Raw genomic sequence first — 21,987 nt, forward strand, 5'->3', positions numbered from 1 at the left:
TGCATCTGGAAAAGTATACAGTATAAAAAAAAAAAAAAACACTTCAAAGTGTTATGTTGAAGTGTTAAGTGGTAAGTTGTCACAATGTCCCAGTATATACATATATTTTTATTATTATTTGTGAATGTTGTCATGAAAATGTAAAGTATTCTTTTTTTTCATGTCAGTGTAGGTTGTATTTTTACTCATCTGAAAGGCTGAATTAATCAGAAATAGCCTTTGTGACAACTAGCCCCTTCTTGTTTCATTCTCTCTCTCTCTCTCTCTCTCTCTCTCTCTCTCTCTCTGTGTGTGTGTGTGTGTGTGTATCTCTGTGTGTGTGTGTCAAAATCTACTTCCACCTAAACAGAGCAAACACACCGAGCTGCTCCTCTTCCTCTCCCTCCTCCTCCTCCTCCTCACAGCTGAAGATGGCGGACCCGGCCGAGTGCACCATCAAAGTCATGTGCCGTTTTCGGCCTTTAAACAGTTCGGAGGTGATGAGGGGAGACAAATACATCCCCAAATTTCAAGGAGAAGATAGTGTGGTCGTCGGGGTGAGTTTATAACATGACATCACGGTGAATTTCCGCCGTGACGCCCGCCGTCCATTTCTATTAGCATCCGCTAACCACCTTCAGACGTAACTTATCCTGACAGAAAATATCTTCTTCAGTGCATTTTAATGCATAATACGATAGTAATTTGTGTTTTAGCATTACTTTGTGTGGGAAATGTTGTACGCGAGGCTATAATTTAGTGACAATCGTAAAGTGAGTTTTAAATCATCGTTAGCTCGGTGGCTAACTGCCCTCAGATGTAATGCAGTACAATGTCAAAATGTTTGATTATGAACTTAAGAACATTAACGTAGGACTTAAGCGTTTTTGGCTTAATTTAGTATTTTAATGCATTTCGAAATGGATTTTGATGTCAAACGGATGATTAGTAACCGCTAGCCCCGGTGCTAATGTTAATCAGTTTGTTTTCATTTAGAAAATCAACAAAAGCTAAATAAATATGACGTTATACATATTGCAGATTTTACGTTAATATGTGGATTTAAAGTTAAAAATGAATAGATGAAGTGATCATAAACAGTCACTAATGCCAGTCTGTTATGATTTGGCCTACGTTTATAACATGAATGAACAAAGACCATTTCGAGTCATTTTTTATGGCTTTAATATGTAACGTTATGGTTCTATTAGGAACAGACAAATGTGCATTTTTAGAGCATGGAATGAAGTAATCTCGCTTCCTATATCATATAGAGGGTTTTCACCGACGTCACGTTCTGGGCGGTAACCCGGATGCGCGGCCATTGTGGAGGTACTCGGTGTAAAAAACTGAACGGAGTACAATGGAGTATAGTGCGCTTTGGATACTTTAAGTGAATGTAGCCATGTCTAAACAACCGAAAAGTTCAACAAAACGTGCCCAAGATGCAAAGGCATGTAGGGAAGGACTTGGACCACAAGAAAAGGCGCGATATTTCGAGAAATTGCGATTTATTGGCGGTGCAGATCCCTGCGAGTTAGCTCCCTCTTCTTGGATCCGTGACGACACGGTGATTCTTCCTTCATATTCATATTCTTCCTTGCATATCCCGATAAAGTCAACTACCTGGTTTTCTCGCCGAGCCCATACACAGCGGAAGACCTTAAATCCTACAAGGGTTTGGAGGCTTATAACCAGATGGTGTGTGGATGGGTGAGGGAGACGCAGTACCAAGTTATCAACGACCGTTGTATTGTAAAGGCCAAAGTAAGTAATGCAATAACGTCTTTAATCAACCTATACTTAACTCTAAGATATCATTGCGATACTCAAGGTGTAGCCAAGTGACGCTCAATCATGTTTTTTTTTTTTCATTTCAAAGACTCCCAGTTTGCTATCTACACTGTACACTATCTGAGGTAGTTTCATAGTATTTTATTCTATCATATAAATGCACATGTACAATCTGACACCCCCAAAAAAACACACACTATTATTCTCGAGCTGTCTTTATTAGTACAACCTGAAATACGGCAATAATTAACCATTTTCCTTGACGACGTTCGGGATATACTTCAGTGCCAGTGCTTTGTTGTGATGCGGAGTCCCTCCAACATGGCCGACTTCCGATCTGATGACGCGCCGTGAAAACCCTCTATTGTTTGTTTGTATGTTTGTTTATGGGCCTGTAGATATTGAACACCAGGCAATATATAATCCAAATGTTTCTACATGTCAGGTTTTATGTAAGTTTTTTTAAAATGCATTGTTTGTGAAGCTTGTGAAGAAAGTTTAAATTGATTAAAAGTTTAAAGGGTAAAAGATGCTAGCTAGATAATGTAATGAATAACTATATTAATTATCAATGACTTTAATGCACCTTTTCTGAAGTTGGAGTCATTTTCATATATTTGGTTTTGTATTTGTAACTCTCTCCACAGACTGTAAAACAGCCAAATTCTCATTTAAAATGCTGACATCATTGGATTGGCATGATATTGGCTTCTCCTTATGGATTGAAATGTCTTGATTTTGCATGTTATTTTCTGTCAGTGCGTCATTACTAATTTATTTACATTATGAAAATGGCTTTACATTCTGGAAATTGTAGTTATTCTGTTATTGAATGGCAGTTAAAATGCTTTTTGCATTTATATTAAGTACTTGTTTTTAACTTTGAATGCAGTAGCTATGGATATCATTTAGTGATGTGGTGTTGAGTCACATCCTAAAGTCCCCTCCTGCAGTCTGTGTAGTGTATGGGTGACTATTGGGCGGAGTGGTTTTGTGGTTTTGCTGTGGACAATCAGCCCTGGAGGTTTTTCTGTCTTACTGAGTGAAATTGCAATATAGCGTCTAGAGTTTTTTAGCTTCTCCTTCATTTCTGCAGTGACACCATACTGTCTGACCAACAATCGGCCTTTTGTTTTCCAGAGCACTGACGTGTTTTGTGTGTGCATTTGGGAGTCTGCCAAATGAGTTTTGTCTTCCAGCTGTTTTGAGCAAGTCAGCATCAAGCACCAGAGCAACTATTCCAGTCTGGTGTGATGGAGCATGCATGTGTTGGTATAATGGCTTAAAGCAGGTGGATAAGGTCATAAATTGGGCAGTAAATCTTGCTGCACTGAAGGAAACCAAACCTGCCTGTCCAGCTGCAAATACAAGGATCAGCATTGGGATTATGCACATCTTGTTGTGTTGATATTGTTCTCATTTCAGAATTAGTTCATAAGGGAATATGCTGTAATTACAGCTCTTTTTATGCTTGTTCGTTTCTTTTCTTTCTTTGTCTCTATGCAAACACAGCGCATGCTCTCATGCATGTTTGAAACTAACATGTGACGAACGTTCCCGTCTCTGTGACCATTGGGAGCACAATTAAAATCTCTCATTGGGAATACTGAGAGCTGTAAACAGTGCTGTTCCAATCCTGGCTGTGAAGGAGGCCTCGGGACATTCAGCTCCTCAAAAACAATCTTTTTGTAGTCTTGTGATTGTCTGAGGACAATAAGTCATTTGAAATTCCAAAGCTGTAATGTTGTGCATTATTAATATTTTTAAAACACAGTGCTGGTCTCCTGCATGTAAGTCTTTGATTATTGAGACATTTTGGCCACTGAATATTGAAGTTATGTTATTTGACCATGAAAATGTTAAATGTTAGTGTTGATGGACATAGTTATTGTACGTTTATAAGTACTTTATAATACATGAGGTAATTTAAAGAAATGTAAAATCGAAACAAAAAAGGTGTATGTTGCTTTATCTTGCAAACTTGCTTGGTAGATGTTATTGATTTGTTGGGGACAGTAAAATATGCTATTAAAACTATTAGAAAAGTTTTAAGTATAAAACATAAATCGAAATGTTTGCCAACTAACTGAAAGTTTAAGTTCCAAAACCTAAATAAAAAATAAAGCTAAATGGAAATATGAAATAAAAAAAAATTTTAACAAATTATTAAAATCTTAAATAAAAACCTAAAAAAAAGGCGCCATAATTTCTGCACTGAATGAATGGCGGATGGTGCAACGCACTGTTTTGTTCACACAAGCGCGGACGACGCTCGCTGTGTTTTCAGCCTCTGTCGTCTCACTATGATGATATGAATACATGAATTTCATCCCTATCTGCTGTGAGAGTCACTTCATTAGCATTTTATTGTTTAATTAGACAAAACTACAGTCATATCACATACACAGCGGCTGCAAGTTCCTCACGGAAAACTGTCAAAATAAAAGTTTGTGACAACAATGCTACTACTACTAGTACTAATAAATATTAATAATTATTTATTTTTAAAGGAATATTCACATTGGTTTTATTTTTAATTGTTACTGTAAAGCTCTGTTAGGCAGCACTTTGTTTACAAAAAAAAATAAAATAAATAATGATAATAATTTAAGATAAATTCAGTTGTTTTATGCCTTCATCTGATTACCAGCAAAATTAATAAGAACGTTTTATATGGCCCTATTATTGTTTTAAAGAGACCCTGTACAAAAAAAAGGTTTAAAATACTTAATTTCTTTTTATTTTCACCATTTGTAAACTGATGTTTACTGTTCTTTTTTTTTTTTTTTTATTTCAATAGCATGTGCACAAAAGCTATATTCACTGAATGTAATAAAAAAAAAAATATATATATATATATTATATTATATAAAAACGAGAAGCGAATCGAGAGCTTGTGAATCAAAATCAAATCGAATCTGGTCATCTAAATCGATACCCAGCCCTAATTAGTAATATATATAATACTATAACAACACTCAGAAATTGTCCTAGTTATTTTGGCCAAGATTATTGGCATCAGCCAAGAAATTCGCCTACCGAAAAATGAAAGTATTGTCTCTTTAAAAAAATAGGGATTCACTGATACCTCTTTTTTTCAGAATGAGTCCGATACCAATGCTTTAATTTTTGGTATTTGCCAAAACCGATACAAATGCCTGCATTTTCAAAGCATTTTTTTTTTTTTTACAAATATTGGGCACCGAGACAAAATAAGAAGATGAAGAAGAAAAAGAAGAACAATCATGTTAGTTGGCTTTAGTTATCAAACAGATATTTCCACACTTAATGTATTGTATAAGCTTTTGTTACTTTCACTGTTCATTTAAATTGCGCATTAGACCTGCTCCCTTGCAGCAGCTCAATACTGTAATGCAGGGAACCACTCCTTATTAGGGGTGTGATGAGACACTTATCCCACGAGACGAGACAGGGTTCAAAAACCGTATTTTAAGCAAAAACCGGCAGATGTAAAAAAACTGGCGTGTATGACTGGTCAACCGGTGCATCCCTAATTTTGGCATTTAAAATTTAGAAATAAAAGGCATTTTTATATCCTGATTTTAGTCGTCTGGCTTGAATGCTCTGTTTGAAAGGGCGTGTTTGCTTTGAGACTCAGAGTAAACAAACATCTGTTCTGATTGGCTGACATCTTTGCATTTTAAATGCGTATTACATGTGGAACCCCTCTCAAATACTTTTACTAGTTTTTTTTTTTTTTTTTTTTTTACTATTACAGCTGTCGAGATTTTAACAAATTGCGGAAGTGTTGATTATAGCATTATTTTGTAGATCTTTACCCATCACATGAAAGGCTGCAGTGATGAGCATTGAGTAGACCGAGTCTGTTTATCGCGTGAATGCTGCGATCTCATCATTGCAACGTATTTTCTCTCACAAAATGCTTTCACAACAACTAACAGCAAACACAATATCGACATGAATACAGTAAGAGCGTAGTTGTGCAGCATAACAGCGTCATTCATTATAACCGCAGTTTGGGCAAGTGTGGAGATATACTCGCGATGTGTGATTGACAGCTCCGAACAAAATAAAGGGAGCTTCTTTAATCGCTCTCTGTAGTTAAATCACAATTTAAAAAAAACGATTTGTTTCATGCTATGCTACTAAGGCTGCATTTACACTGCAGGTCTTGAAGCCCAAATCCGATTTTCTGACTATATCCGATTTTTTTGACGACCTGCTTACATCATCTTTTAAAAGTGTCCCGTATGCAATTTTTGCATTTACACTATACACTGCTGAAACTACCAAACATAGACGTTCTGACCCGGAAAAAGAAGTGAAACAGCGCGAAATACAATGGATGCAGATGTAAATACAATTATGCAGTGTTTTGCTTTCCACAAGATTTTGAAAAGTCAACAAAATAAATCAGCAAAACATTGGTCTCGTATGGCGGAGAAAAAAAGGAGAGCCCTTTATTTCTTTAACAACCCTGCATTTTTGCATGCACTGTCTCTTCGCCCCAAAGACTTAAAAGACATGAAACCTCGGCATTGCTCCACTGTGTGTATCCTTCATCCTCCATCGCGCCTATAATAAGTCATGTGATGTGATCTCAGTTAGTGGTGTCCATCTGAGTTGACGTCACTTTTTTTAATGACGTACGACTCGCATTTACTGGGGAATATCAGTTTTGTCTGCTTACATGGCACACGCAAATGCACATATCCGATTCATATCCGATTTATTACCACATATGAATGAGGCCTGAATCCGATCTGAGAACATCGGAATCCATGCGTTTTTTTTTTCCTGCTTACACGTTCACCGGTCATATCCGATCTGTGCCACATGAGAGCAAAAAATCGGATTTGGGTCACTTGAACCATGCAGTGTAAATGGGGCCTAAGAGAAACAACGTGAAGTTGATCGTTTAGTCACTGGCTTGATTCTCTGATGCATAAACCGTATTATACAACAGGCAAGAGAAACTCATATTAATGTTAAAAACCTCATAAAGTGAAATGTTCATGTCGGGACCTTTAAATCTTATGTCAAATCAAATTGTTCAAGTGTAATGCTATTAGGGAAAATAGCCATCTAATGCACAATGATTACACGTTCATTTTCAAACTGGTAACAATTTATGCCTTTTATTGAGTGGATTATTTGTGCTTTTACCTCTTATTTTTAGAGATGCACAGCTGACTGACATGCTAAAAAATAACCAATACTCTTTCCTTCAGTATTTAGTTTGTAAAATACAATTTCAGTAAGCTAGTGAGTCGTTTGATGATTCAGTCCAGATTATTCATATTAGTTATTGTTTTCTTGTTGGTTTAAACTGTTCCATTAAAAGTAAAATGAAAATGTTTAGCTGCATTCAGTCTTACGCTTATCACATATAATTCACAAGCTCACAGTTATAATGTTTAATATAAAACGGCAGTAGTAGTGTCTCATTGGTATTTAACAAAACATATTAGGTAAAAAAAAAAAAAAAAAGATTGTGCACTGTTAAATCTGTTTATAGCTGTACAGAATGAGCTCATGCCTGGGGGAAGACCTCTTATAAAATGCTTTTATTGTGTTATAACAGCTGAATTTACTGAGTCTGCTGTTTGTTAAAGGTTAGAGCCATTCGTAACAGGAGGGATGGATGATTTGTATTTTAGCCTGTAGTAATGAGGGTCATGTTTCGTCTGAATGTAAAACATTTCCATGAAGGATCATCTTTAAGTCTTATGACCGTGGTCTGCTGATTTATCATATATAAACAGATATACAGTATGCATCATTCATTCTCTGTCTGTCTGTCTTTCCTTCTCTCCAGGGAAGGCCGTATGTGTTTGATCGAGTGTTTCAGTCTAACACTTCTCAGGAGCAGGTTTACAATGATTGTGCTCAGAAGATAGTTAAAGGTAAGACAGGATCACATGATTCAGGAAATAGTTATAATTGATTGGCTCCAAAACCTTTCATGATTCCATTAATATTTAATCATTAATAATTCAATGAAATGAATTCATTTATATTGATTAAACAACACTACCACATTTCTGATATGGGATATTTATTCAAACTGAATGTTTCGTTGTGTTTGTGCCCTGCAGATGTGCTTGAGGGTTATAACGGTACAATATTTGCTTATGGACAAACCTCTTCTGGAAAAACACACACCATGGAGGTGAGAATGTCTCTAGAAATAAACATATTTAAAGTCAAGAAGAATTGTTTTTTGCAACAGGCATTGTGATTTTCAGTGTGTTTTTGTTACTGATTCCATTTTTGCTAATAATGACTATCAGTACATTTACCGTATTGTATATCATCAGACATTATAATATGAATTGGTGTTTGTGCAATTGTTAAGGGGAACCTGCACGATCCAGACGGCATGGGCATTATTCCGCGGATCGTCCAGGATATATTCAACTACATTTACTCCATGGATGAAAACCTGGAATTCCATATCAAGGTTTGAAATGAACATTAAAATAAGTGATAATTATTCACAGGGTTCCCACTGACATTTTCAGACTTGATACTTTTTGAATGACTTGAAACTTTAAAGGTCAAAAGTTGTAGGAAGCTTGGAGATGGATATATATATATATATATAAGTATTTTGCAATATAAAAAATAAATGCATCATTTGTAAGAAATTTCAAAAACTTGAAAAAAAAAAAAAAAAAAAAAAAAAAACTTTTGCACAACCGTGTATTAATTTCAGACTGCTGGTAATGAAATTCACAGAGCTCTTCTGCTTTGACAGGTCTCCTATTTTGAGATTTATCTGGACAAGATCAGGGATTTGCTGGATGGTACGTGTGACTGAATATGATACAGATTCTGTTGTTTTAGAGATTGTTTAATCTGAGTGTGATCTGTCTAAAAAAAATTATAATAATAATAAAGAATTTTTCTTTCAGTATCTAAGACCAACCTGTCTGTACATGAAGACAAGAACAGAGTTCCTTATGTAAAGGTGAGTCTGCGTTTTAGTTATTAGCTGTGAATACATGTATCAGTGAAGGAGTGGTTCAAATCTCTTTCTCCATCTGCAGGGTTGTACTGAACGGTTTGTGTGTAGTCCGGACGAAGTGATGGACACCATTGATGAAGGCAAATCCAACAGACATGTGGCTGTCACAAGTAAGCCGGTTTAAATCAGTCAGACACACTGAATAGCTGTTTTTAGCAATCTGAAGCTTTCCACACCTGTTGCTCTTTGAGTTACATTAGCGGGAGTAGTTTCAGGATGTTCTTTCTTATTTCATTTATTTTGAGATGTTTAAACAACCAAAAGAGTGCCCTGTTGTGTGTTTGTAGTTAAAGTTAGTTGGAAAAGGAAGCTCATGTTTTCTCTGTGGTGTGTGTCAGACATGAACGAGCACAGCTCCAGGAGTCACAGTATCTTCCTGATAAATGTCAAGCAAGAGAACACGCAGACGGAGCAGAAACTGAGCGGGAAACTCTTCCTGGTGGATTTAGCAGGAAGCGAGAAGGTTATTATTCTGTATCTCTCTTTTCACTTCCTCTTTCACTTGTTCTCTCTGTTTCTATAGTAAGAAAACTCCTTCATTCTCATCTGGTTTCCCTTCAGGACCCATAATAGCCTATGTGATTTGATTAGTTCTTTTTTAATGTTACGTTCATTTGTGATGTTTTCGACTGCAGGTCAGTAAAACCGGAGCAGAGGGTGCTGTGTTGGATGAAGCCAAAAACATTAACAAATCTCTTTCCGCTCTGGGAAACGTCATCTCTGCTCTGGCTGAAGGATCGGTAGGTGTGATGCACCCAAGATCTTCAGTTCACCACCCTGCATCTGATTTGCTTAAAATGTCATTTGGTAGCATTTTTGCTTTCCATAACCAATTGTAAGATGAAGTCGTCTTAAAAACTGACAGAAAGACGTGATTCCCATCTTCCTTTGAGCTTGGTTACAATTATTTGTTCAATTCCCTGCCACTTTCACTTATATGAATGCATCTGGAGGCATTATAGTATGTCTAATCCTGATTTCAAGGTTATGGCCAGTTACAGAAAAAAATTCAAACATGTCCCTGATGTTTTCTGCAGCATCTGTGGGTGTTTTACTACATCCAAACAGAATGCACATTTATGTGTATATGTAAAGTTCTTTGACATTAAACACATTTTTCCACTCCTTTTCAGAGCATAGTTTAAATCATGGATTTGAACTTTTGATATTTGCCTGCTTTAATTAATGCATTAAAGCTGATGCATGTATATAATTTGAAAAAAAAAAAAGGATATTATTTTGTGAAATAAAAAAACACAACATTTTTATAGATTTAACTCAGCATCATCAAATTAGGTAATATTGAGTCTTTTTTTGTAAATCAGCATATTTATAAATTTTTTCAAGATGCAGGACTGTGTTATAATGGATCGAGATAATGATTGAATATTTCTTTCCCCCGTCAGACGTACATTCCCTACAGAGACAGTAAGATGACGAGGATCTTGCAGGATTCTCTGGGTGGAAACTGCAGGACAACTATAGTGATCTGCTGCTCTCCATCCTCCTACAACGAGGCCGAGACCAAAACTACGCTCATGTTCGGACAGAGGTGATGAGATCTAACAGACTGAGAGTTTTAATTAAACCTTTCGATTTGATCGACAAGTCATTTTTCTGGTTTTCACTGTTCTCAGAGCAAAGACCATCAAGAACACAGTGTGTGTGAACGTGGAGCTGACAGCTGAGCAGTGGAAGAAGAAATATGAGAAGGAGAAAGAGAAGAACAAGACGCTAAAGAACACCATCACCTGGCTGGAGAACGAGCTCAACCGCTGGAGGAACGGTACTGAAATGACACACGCTTTATGTTGATTCAGATGCATTCAGTGAAAATTACACACAGCTGGATTGTGTTCGGTGTGCTCTTAGGTGAGAGCGTACCCATTGAGGAGCAGTACGATAAGGAGAAGGCAAATGCAGATGTGCTGGCCCTGGATAATGTGATCAATAATGAAAAAATCACCTCGTCTCCCAGTGTGCCCGGCCTTAAATTGACTGATGCTGAGCGTGAGAAGTGTGAGGCTGAACTGGCCAAACTCTACAAACAGCTGGATGACAAGGTGAGATGAACTACCATGAAGATTTTGGACATTTGCTTTTGGAATGTAATTCCAAATAATTAATAAAGCTAGCTATCTTCAAGACTAGTAGTATCTTCATATATATTGGTTGGAATAAAAAGTCTCATTTCAGCATTTCTCCCCGTTATCATTTGTTCCGGTTAAATTATTACAAAGAAATATACAGTAGGGATGGGCATTTTTCAGAAACATTTTAATCGAATATTTGGGCTCATTAAAAAATATATATATTTAACATTCTGTGATCAAATGCCATCAACACGTTACACAGCACCACCTAGTGCATTTGCTTATTACTGTCTTTTACTTTACGTGCTTAGGATCTGTCATGGATTTACGGCCAGCAAAGCAACACAGTCAAATTAACAGTGTTTTTATTTTTCAAATGATAATTACAGATCGAATATTTAACTATTTGTGCACACCCCTAGGATACAGTACCATTCAAAACTTTTAACACTTTTATTCAGCAAGAATGTCTTAAATTGATCACATGTGAAAGTAAAGACATGTATAATGTTATAAAAGCTCTCTATTTATAATAAAATATATCCTTTTGATCTTTCTATTCATCAAAGAATCCTGACGAAAAAATATATCACAGTTTCCACAAAAATATGGAGCAGCATTGATGATAATAATGCCGAAAATTCAGCTTTGGAATTAAAAGAATAAATTATATTTAAAAACGTATTCACAAAGAAAGCAGTTTTTTGTATATTTTAAATAGTATTTACATTTATGGTATTAACATTACTGCAGTTTTGATCAATAAATGCAGACGGTAACACTTTAGAATATGTAACACTTGTTAACTATTAACTACAAAATTTTTCTCAATAAATTTCTTCATTATTAATAGTTAGTAAGGTAGTTGTTAGGTTTAGGTATTGGGTAAGATTAGGGATGTAGTAGAATAAGGCAGTAATATGTTCTTAATTAGCACTAATAATTTAGTAATATGTATGCTAATAAGCAACTAATATGTGTTACCTATTCTAAAGTGTTACCATGCAGACTTAAGGAATATGCAAGACTTTATAAAAAATAATATTGACCCCAAACTGCATAATATCGGCCATCAATCCCCCAGCTTTCTTAGATTCTCGTTATTAATAATTATTATGTAAAACATTCTCATTCATTACATTCATTCTGTGTTTCTCTCTCTGTAGGATGACGAGATAAATCAGCAGTCTCAGCTGGCTGAGAAACTCAAGCAGCAGATGTTGGATCAGGAAGAGGTGAGATCTGAACATGCACATCAGATTTACATTAATCCTCATAAATTAGAGCACTTTTTTGTCTCAGAGTTGGCTGTGAATCATTTGGAGACTTAAAAACTTGGGAGTTGCCCTTTAAAAGCTATAAATAGTAAATAGTGTTGTGGCCTAGTGCACATGAGATCTTCCTTCTCATTTTGACACTAATAATAATAATAATTACTGTAATGGCTGTAAAATATACCAAAAATCTTTGTGTTGTAGCTGCTGGTCTCAACACGAAGGGACCATGACAACCTGCAGGCGGAGCTCACTCGTCTTCAGATGGAGAACGAGGCGTCTAAAGAGGAGGTGAAGGAGGTGCTGCAGGCCCTGGAGGAGCTCGCAGTCAACTATGATCAGAAGAGTCAGGAGGTGGAGGACAAGACCAAGGAGTTTGAAACCCTGAATGAAGAGCTCAACCAGAAATCTGTGAGGAGAAACCGTTTTCTTCACTGTTGTTTTATGCTATCTGATGGTGTCTTGCACCGAAAAGTTATAATTTACATTTGCTTGAAAATTTTGACAGCCAATTAGATTCAACGTCAGAAGACCCAGAACATCTGACGTTAATAATAATTGTAATAATAACAACTGTGTATTAGTAATGTTGTATTATTGATATCTACAAAAGATAAAGCAATTATTGTATTTAAAGATCCCGTTTTTCCCAAGCTTTGATTGTGTTTACAGTGTGAAGTATAACATGTTCATGTTTTGCGTGTAAAAAAACAGTCTTTTTCACACAATTCACAAACACAGCTCTTCCTCTTCTCCATCAGAGCGCAACAAGGCCACGCCCCCTTTTTGTGTATTCATGTGGGCTTAGGTCACATGACAGTCAAAAAACTGTTTTAGTGACGTCATTACTGCAGGAACTAGAGGGCTGTAGTCCAAACGGGTCGTTTTTTGTAGGCGAATTCTGTTAAATAAAATATCTCGCTTGGTATTGAACTTTGAGCTTTAGAATTTTACAGATTATTTATACTCTAACAACAACATTACACACAAACTAAAGTTTAAAACATGGCATCACGAAGAACGGGACCTTTAAAAGAATGTAATTTTAAAGCGGCAGGGTAACTATATCAGTGCTAGTAATGTGAAGTTATGTCTTGGTATCGGTTGCTGATCTGAGCTGTCTGTTGTTGCAGAGCGTTCTTGCATCTATCGACTCTGAGCTGCAGAAACTGAAGGAAATGACCAATCATCAGAAGAAGAGAGTCACCGAGATGATGTCATCACTGCTTAAAGACCTGGCAGAGATCGGCATCGCCATAGGGAGCAATGACATTAAGGTAAAAGGGCAAAATTAGTTGAATTAACTTCTATTTCACGTATTATAGATACGTGTGTGTGTGTTCTTTTTGTCCTTGCTTTTTATTTTCCACTTCCTTTGAACTGTTTTAACTCCTCACCCTGCTCTCTCTAACCTCAGTTATTTCTCTTTCTTTCTCTCTGTCTGTGTTCTGTCTCCGCAGCATGAGGGTGGAGGTCTCATTGATGAAGAGTTCACCGTGGCTCGTCTGTACATCAGTAAGATGAAGTCGGAGGTGAAGACTCTGGTGAAGCGCAGCAAACAGCTGGAAAGCGCTCAGGGCGAAAGCAACAAGAAGATGGATGAGAACGAGAAAGAGCTCGCAGCCTGCCAGCTCCGTATCTCTCAGGTAAACGCAAGAACGACATGAGAAAACTTACAAATCTTCTTTTATTAAGGTAGTTCATCCAGAAATGAAAATTGCCTTCACTTACTCACTCGTATAGCATTTTAAACTTGTTTTAGTGTTTTTTTTTACTGAACATAAAAAAGCATTTACAAAGCTCTTTCAGTAAAAACATTTTATTTGTTAATTATTGTAAGACTTTAGCTAAATCGAAACACCACATGCTCTTCATTACAATACTAGCATGGCATTTACAGGAAACTGTAAAAAGGCATTGAGATTTATTTGTCTGTGTTTGTATACAGTATGAGGCAAAGATCAAGTCCCTGACGGAGTATCTGCAGAACATCGAACAGAAGAAGAGACAGCTAGAGGAGAACGTCGACTCTCTCAATGAGGAACTGGTCAAAATCAGTGCACAGGGTACATATGCACATGCTTTTCTTTTCTCTCAAATGCATTTTAATGCTCAGATCGACCAACGTTCACTGCCCTCTTGTGGTGAGACTGCATTGGGTGTGAAAGGAGTTGATGAGGTTTATTTTTCCTTGTGCAGAAAAAGTTCATGCCATGGAGAAGGAGAATGAGATACAGAGTGCTAATGAAGTCAAGGTAAGCATTTGATACATTTCTCTTGCATAGCAATGATTTTTCTGAATTTTGAATTCATTATAATCTTTATGTACCTATTACATTTTCTGCATTTGAATTAGATTTAGAAAGGGGGCTTTTGCTAAATTATAAGTTTCAATAAAGAGATTGTAATTCATGGTTTCTCTGGATGTGTGATCGTACAGGTTGCAGTTGAGCAGCAGATCCAGAACCACAGAGAAGCTCATCAGAAACAGCTGAGCAGCCTGAGAGATGAGCTGGAGACCAAGGAGAAACTCATCACTGAACTGCAGGAGTAAGACACACACAAACACACACATCTTCAGGCACTGAATGAATCCACATGGGCTTATTTTTTCTCACGCTGTTTTCTGTCTGCAGTCAGAACCAGAAGATCATGCTGGAGCAGGAGCGCTTGAAGGTGGAGCACGAGAAACTCAAAAACACCGACCAGGAGAAAAGCCGCAAACTGCACGAGCTGACGTACGTCATGCAACAGACATGCCGAGATTTGAATAGCATACGAGAAACGTTTGGTGTGGTGTCTTCATGATGAAATATGTTTACAGGGTGATGCAGGACAGAAGGGAACAGGCCAGACAGGATCTCAAAGGCCTGGAGGAGACAGTGGTAGATTATTTTGTTCTGTACATGAGAGATGTTTCATATTTATGCGTCCACGCTCTGATCGCTCTCTCGTCCTCAGGCCAAAGAGCTGCAGACTCTTCATAACCTGAGGAAACTCTTTGTTCAGGATCTGGCCACACGGGTGAAGAAGGTATCGCAGTTGTAAACACATTCCCCTTGAACTGAAATCTGTAGTTAAAAAGTTGCTCCAGATAATTAAATAGTTTCAATGTGGATTTTTATAGAAATGATAATGACTAACCCTGAGCTATGGTTACTATTAAAAGCTAAACGTTAGACTGGATTTATAGATTGTTGTGTATAGCTGTCTTTTTTTAAAACGCCTTTTCGGTGTAGTTCCTGTTTAAACAGGAAGCTTTGACAGACATCAGAGCTTATACTTTCATTTAATTTTATTTGTATTATTTACTTCTTTAGAGTTGTACCTTATTTTAATTTTTTTATGATTTGATAATGATAATTATTTTTTTATTGCTATTATTATTATTATAATTTATAGTACTTTTTTTAATTATAGATGTTTTATTTTACTTCATATTATTATTGGTTTTTAATTATTTCTTATTTTACGATTTTATTTTTCTTTATGGCTAGTAGCCTTTAGCTCGCCACTGACTTCAAAGCTAATATATATCATAAAACTCTAGTTAGGACTTTATCGACCACTCTCAGACGTGCCTGAGTTATGCATTAACATATTTTTGCAGAGCGCTGAGATGGACTCAGATGACACTGGCGGCAGTGCGGCACAAAAACAGAAGATCTCATTCCTGGAGAACAACCTTGAGCAGCTCACTAAAGTGCACAAGCAGGTAAACACACACTCAAAACATCGGACACCACAGGCATTCTCTCAAAACACATGCTTACTGACGTCTTTTCTTCTTTTGTGTAGCTGGTGCGTGATAACGCTGACCTGCGCTGTGAGCTGCCCAAACTGGAGAAGCGCCTGCGGGCCACGGCGGAGCGTGTGAAGGCTCTGGAGTCTGCGCTCAAAGAGGCCAAAGAGAACGCAGCCCGTGACCGCAAACGCTACCAACAGGAGGTGGACCGCATCAAAGAGGCCGTCAGAGCCAAGAACATGGCCCGCAGAGGACACTCCGCACAGATCGGTTAGCTCACACACACACACACACACACACTTTAGAGTGCAGTTACTAGAGTCATCCAAGTGTGTACAGAAGACAGGTGCCTTTTGACGTTTCAACTTGCATACTAGAACAGAGGAACAGTGAAAGGTTTCGATTGCTACCAAGAGGTGTTGCTCGCTCACATTTGTAGGGATATTAGTAGATTTAAATGATTAATCATGGTTCATCTCATGATTTCTTTTGAATTTACCACAATTAATAGCCAGCTTTGAAGCTTTTCGGTTTGTTGTCAGCTTTTAAAAACAACTTTGAGGGCTCCTACGATTGCAAAAAAAAAACGTGATCTCACACAGAAACATGAATCTCGTTGCTTAGATGCATGACCAATGAAAACAATATTTGTTCTATAATGAGCACAAATGATCAGACATGTTTGATCTCCTTCAAATGGATGGAATCATAGTCTAACGATAAAAAAAGTATAGTCTGTGCTCATCATAAACTATTTAGTAAACCAATTTAGTAAACAAAGTTATTTTTTTTGTCTTAACTAACTGGTCATATTTCCTCCTTTCCCAGCCAAGCCAATCAGACCAGGTCAGCCCCCTGTCGCCTCTCCCACTCACCCCAATGTCAACCGCTCAGGGGCGGGGCTCTTCCCGAACAACCAATCAGTGGGTATCCGGGGTGGAGGCGGAGTCAAACAGTAAAATAAGTGAGTAAATGCTGCAAAATACTCTTAAATATGTCACATTGTGGAGATGAAAAGGATTGCGAATATAATTCTTTCTTTCTTCTTATTCACCCTTTGTTTCTTTACTGCTCACTCTTTCCAGCTGTTGAATGCTGAATTTAACTCCAGTAGCCCCAGCTGAAGCTGATATCACCCCAAAAAGCTGAACAGGCATTCCACAGCACGGGAGGGTTCAATACTATACATATGAAAGTGAATATAAGTATATATATATATGTGTATGAAACATGAAATACTATCCCCGTCTGGGCTGTACAGTTGTTCCCCCGTTCTTATCTCTCATATCTTCCCTTTAAAAATATAAAGATAATGGAAAAAAAAGACATGCTTTTTGCACCAGTGGAAACGTGTGTAACTAGCGTGTATCTCTTCACTCTTGCACAGTAGGTTTCTGCTCACATCCTGCTCTCCTCGTCCCTCACTGTGCCAAGTTGAATGTATTAGGCAGAAATGAATGAAAAATTAAAAGAAAAAAAAAATCTAGCTGCATTAATTTAGCCTTATTTATCTACGCTCACATTTTGGGTTTGTTTCGAGAGTTAGCTTGTTCTCTCTTGCTTTGAACATTTCAACTAAACCAGTTAAACACTACACATGAACTGTATATATGAACCACTGAACTAGTTTTTGTAATGATGGACATGTTCAGAAGAAAGATTTAAATTATGATGAAAGTAGATGAAAGGCGTCTGAAAGTAAACAAACGAGATGCAGTTCCATGAAATGAGAACGAAAAGGCTGCTTAATGTAGATTGACCTGAGCTGCAGGTATATTTGAAGCACTGTACGAACACATAATGAGTAATCACTGTTACAGCATAAAGACCTGTGTGTACATGTATGCCACATCCTGAGCTCTTAGATGAGTTCAGTCACATGCTCATTTTGACATTTCAATATTTAACTTCAGTTGTCACAGTCTAGGCAGGTAGAGTTTCTGCTCCGTAGCTCAGTCACTACAAATCATTAATAATCATGTGTGTGGATTTCTCTTCTTAGTTTAACACACCATATTCCCAGACAGGATTCTTCTTCTATTGTTTTTGGTAGGCAGTTTATTAGACCCAACAATGAAAAATGCATTCACTCTCATTTTGTTCCAAACGTGTTTGATTCTTTCATGAAACACTAAAGAATATCAAAATGTTTATGCTGCTTTTTGAAATGGAAATGAGGATGGACAATTTCAAGCTCCAGAGAGGACAAGAAGTCTATTATGACTTGTGCCACTTCTGAAGTCAAACAACCGCAAATTTAAGTCATTATTCACTTCAAATCTTGCCCTCCTTGATCATTCGATTGAGACATAATAGCATATTTGGTGTCATTGAATCACAATATTTTAGTTAAAACGTAAATGCAAATGAGATGTCAAGATTTTCACTGGTTGTCATACTTTAAGCTGCTTTTTATGTTTCCGGTGCTCCTTTTTTAATCCTTGTTTTCGTTTTATGGAAAGAGAACGTCTTTATTGACAGATAAATGAAATGGATAAAGGTTTGGGATGACATGAGAGTGAGTAAATGATGACAGAAGATTCATTTTTGGGTGAACCAAGCCGTGTTAAGGGATTCTTGAATGTGGAAATGATCACATCCCACCCTCTCCTTCATAGACGCCCTGTTAAAGCAATACAGTTTTGTAGTTTGTTTTACATTATTAAATAGAGTTTCTATAGTGTCGTTTTTTTTTTTTTTTTGGAGTGAGGTTTGTGCAGTGGTCAAACAGCCACTGAAGTTACAATATACCTATACTCTTTTTAGAGTCTTTTCCTTTTATTTGATTTGAGTTGTTTTAGTTGGTATGGTTTAGTCGATTATAGGGTCCATATTTTGAAAGTTTTCATTTAAAAAAAATGGCAATTGGTTTGAGCATTGCAAGCAACCCAGGGAAACCCACACAACATTTAGTTCTGGCTCACACAACCAAAATATGACTCTGTATTTTCTGTTGGGGTTGATTTTGCGTTTGCTTATTTAGACCTGCTGAATGGCTCTCTACAGTTCATACTGTTTCAGTGCTTTTCATTCAGCACAACGTTACTGCCTTTCATTGACTAGTGTTAATGGGTGGGGCCTATTTAGTGGTGGGTGGGGTTTATTTAATCATTTTAGGTCATGTTCTCATTTTGTTGGTAGATAATACTGTTTTATTTATTTGTTTTATTATAGACTAGTGATTTTTGCTGTTCATTTTCTTTTGTTGATTTTTATTTTTTTTTTAAGTCTACAAATGTCTTTTTTTTTCTTATGATAAGTATATATAGATTCCAGTGTACTTGGTTTCCATTGTCCTTTGTCAGATCCTACTAGTGTCTTGTGTAAATGACTGTAGTACTGTAGTAGCAGGGGGATATAGATGGCGTTTTAAGACCTTTTGTGTGCAATATGAATCTGGTGTAGTGCAAGGTTTGTAGTACTGAAGAAAAGCAACGGAGAGGAAATCACTCAACTGTCCTCCAGTTTTATTTTATTGTCAATGCTCATTTGTCTAACGGTTGTCATGTTTGCCAAATTGCATCTTTTAAAAGCACTTTAAAATGTTACCATCTCAATTGAAAAACGCACTTATTGAAAACTGAAAATTTGCATCTCAAACATCAAATTCCTCACTGAGTTTTATAATTTAAGGAGGTTGCATTTTGTAGACTGTCAATGTTGTTGTTTTGTATTTTGTTTTGCCTTGAATCTGCATTTTTAACCGTTGCTGGGGAAAACACTCCGTTTAAAAGTCTCTAATGGAAAGATGTAATGATGATCAGATGTGTGTACAGCTGGTTCTACAGATTGTGTCGATTGAATTGCTGTGTATATGTCGTTCAGTTGCTTACTGTAGACAAGTTTTCACCCCTTGACATAAAACACAAATAAAGTATAGGGTAAAACACACCGGAGTATGTTCTTGCATTTTAGAGTTGAAAACAGCTAAGCTGCTTTCATTTATTATTGCTATAGTAAAATTCCTGGAATATATCTTTTGGGAATGACCTTGAATTTAAGGATTGTAATGGTTATATACTGCTATACATATATTCTGAAAGATGTAGAACCACATTTAAACATTTGTCCACAGGCTTCTTACTGGGGGAAAAATACTGGGACTAATTACTCAAAATTACATTTATTTTAATTAGTTTAAACAATACATGAAATGAGCAGGTGGAGAAAGAATAAAAACAAATGCTGTTTTCTTGGATTCATCAGTCTTGAGCATGTTAATATAATAACAATTTTAACCAGGTAAAAAGGCTTTTAGAAATAAGCAGTAATGTACAAGTGGTCGAAGTACACACACACACACACACACACACATAAATATATATAATGTGTGTATATGTATATGTCACACCGGAGCACAAAACCTTAAGTCACTAGGTTATATTTTTTGCAACAGCCAAAAAAAAAAAAAACTTCTATGGGTCAAAATGATACATTTTTATTTTATGCCAAAAATCATTAGGATATTAAGTAATGAGCATGTATCATGAAGGTATTTTAAAAATTTCCTACCATAAATATATAAAAACATAATTTTTTATTTTTAATATGCATTAAGAACTTAACTCAACTTTAAAGGCTATTTTCTCAATATTTAGATTTTTTGCACCCTCAGATTCCAAAAATAACAAACCATACATCAATCGAAAGCTTATTTATTCAGCTTTCAGGAGATGTATAAATCTCAGTTTCAGAAAATTGACCCTTATAACTGGTTTTGTGGTCCAGGATCACATGTATAAAAAATTTTTCGGCCAGTAAGATTTTCAATTCAAAGGAAAAAAAACAAAATAATAATGTGGTATAAAAGATTCAGAAAATATTTACGGCACATTTTTAATATTTAAGATTAAAAATAGTATTTTTGTGAATTTTGAGTAAATACTGTTACTTCAAAAAATCACTTTCTCTTTTTTGTATTCATCATTTATAAGTTACTTATGGTAAAGTTGTCTGCTAAAATACATGTATTGGCGATTGAACTATAAATTGCAGATGGCTGTCATACAATACTTCTGACAATGGCTATATAATATTTTTGTAATTATATATATATATATATATATATATAGATAGATAGATAGATCTTTATAAATTCAATTTTTTTTTTACATTTTATATATATACAAAAAAATTGAGGAAATTATAAAGATCTCAAGGATATTAACAATAAAACTAGTGAAATGATCAAAATGGCAATTTTTCTTTAACCTTTCTTTTATTATCGAGGACATGCAAACCATGCACAAAAATGAAAAACAAAATATATTTACAGAATGAACAATAAGGTAGAAAAGACAATCCACTGATCGTTTTCTTACAACTTCACTGACATTCAACTCTGGAATATCTCACAAAAATTACATTACATCTAATACAGAGATTTCCAACAAATACCGGTCAAGACTACAAAAAGACTGTTGGCAATTAAATGCATTACAGGAATAGAAACCTCAAAAGAATTAAAAAACGTTCGTCTGGGTTCAAAAAGTGACTGTTCCTCACAGTAACACATTGGCATGTGTTGGATCTATAGATTGATAGCACCAAACGTCATCTTAGAAACATACAAAAAATGCATTTCTGATTGCTGTATCTGTGTTATGAGTCTTAGCTTTCAAAACCAAACCGTAAATCATGAATGCAGTTAGAGGCAGAAGTCTAGAATTCATTTTTTTGCTCTAGGCTCAGATACAACATGGACAAGCCTAACAATAACAGTTTCTTTTTTTCTTTATATCTTAACACTAAAACCGTCGGTAGGTAGTTCTTAATTTTTCTTTAACACAGAATGTCTTAAACACAATCTCTAAAAGATGACTCACTACTGGTGCAGAAAACTGTGGAAGCCTGTTTCTGCCATGGAATAAAAAAATAAAAAGGGTACTTGTGACTTCCCAGCGGGCACCTTGCTCTAAATTTGACATCAAAGACGCTGTAACTTCATTTTATATTCAGTTTGGACAGCAATTTCTTCCAGTGGTAATTGATGGTAACTGAAATTGATTTAATGTATATATAGGGCAATATGTTTGACCTTCAATTTACATCAAATCAACATCAAGTTTTTGACATTAGCTTGATTTGCAT

General features: G+C 36.1%; 1 protein-coding gene across 1 annotated transcript; it reads left to right on the top strand.

Moving 5' to 3' along the window:
- The first annotated feature begins 338 nt into the window (after nt 1-338).
- LOC113055916 (kinesin-1 heavy chain) lies at nt 339-19,788 on the top strand. The gene is made up of 26 exons (XM_026222300.1): nt 339-536; nt 7,574-7,661; nt 7,854-7,927; nt 8,114-8,218; nt 8,516-8,564; nt 8,673-8,728; nt 8,808-8,895; nt 9,124-9,248; nt 9,421-9,525; nt 10,192-10,337; nt 10,423-10,571; nt 10,658-10,848; nt 12,045-12,113; nt 12,357-12,563; nt 13,286-13,429; nt 13,613-13,798; nt 14,101-14,218; nt 14,352-14,407; nt 14,593-14,702; nt 14,789-14,890; nt 14,977-15,037; nt 15,114-15,185; nt 15,763-15,867; nt 15,951-16,167; nt 16,726-16,861; nt 16,983-19,788. Exons 1-25 carry the CDS (start codon nt 411-413, stop codon nt 16,854-16,856), a joined length of 2,880 nt encoding a protein of 959 aa, XP_026078085.1. The 5' UTR covers nt 339-410; the 3' UTR covers nt 16,857-16,861; nt 16,983-19,788.
- The last annotated feature ends 2,199 nt before the right edge of the window (nt 19,789-21,987 follow it).

This window comes from Carassius auratus, chromosome 37, assembly GCF_003368295.1.
Source record: "Carassius auratus strain Wakin chromosome 37, ASM336829v1, whole genome shotgun sequence".
Classification (NCBI taxonomy): Eukaryota; Metazoa; Chordata; class Actinopteri; order Cypriniformes; family Cyprinidae; genus Carassius; species Carassius auratus.

Bases quoted from the DNA above. Each gene is read 5' to 3' on its own strand.
- LOC113055916 (XM_026222300.1), top strand. From the start codon at position 411: ATGGCGGACCCGGCCGAGTGCACCATCAAAGTCATGTGCCGTTTTCGG. The intron at 10,572-10,657 runs GTACTGAAATGA...GTGTGCTCTTAG, and splicing joins GCTCAACCGCTGGAGGAACG to GTGAGAGCGTACCCATTGAG. The intron at 14,219-14,351 runs GTACATATGCAC...TTCCTTGTGCAG, and splicing joins GGTCAAAATCAGTGCACAGG to AAAAAGTTCATGCCATGGAG.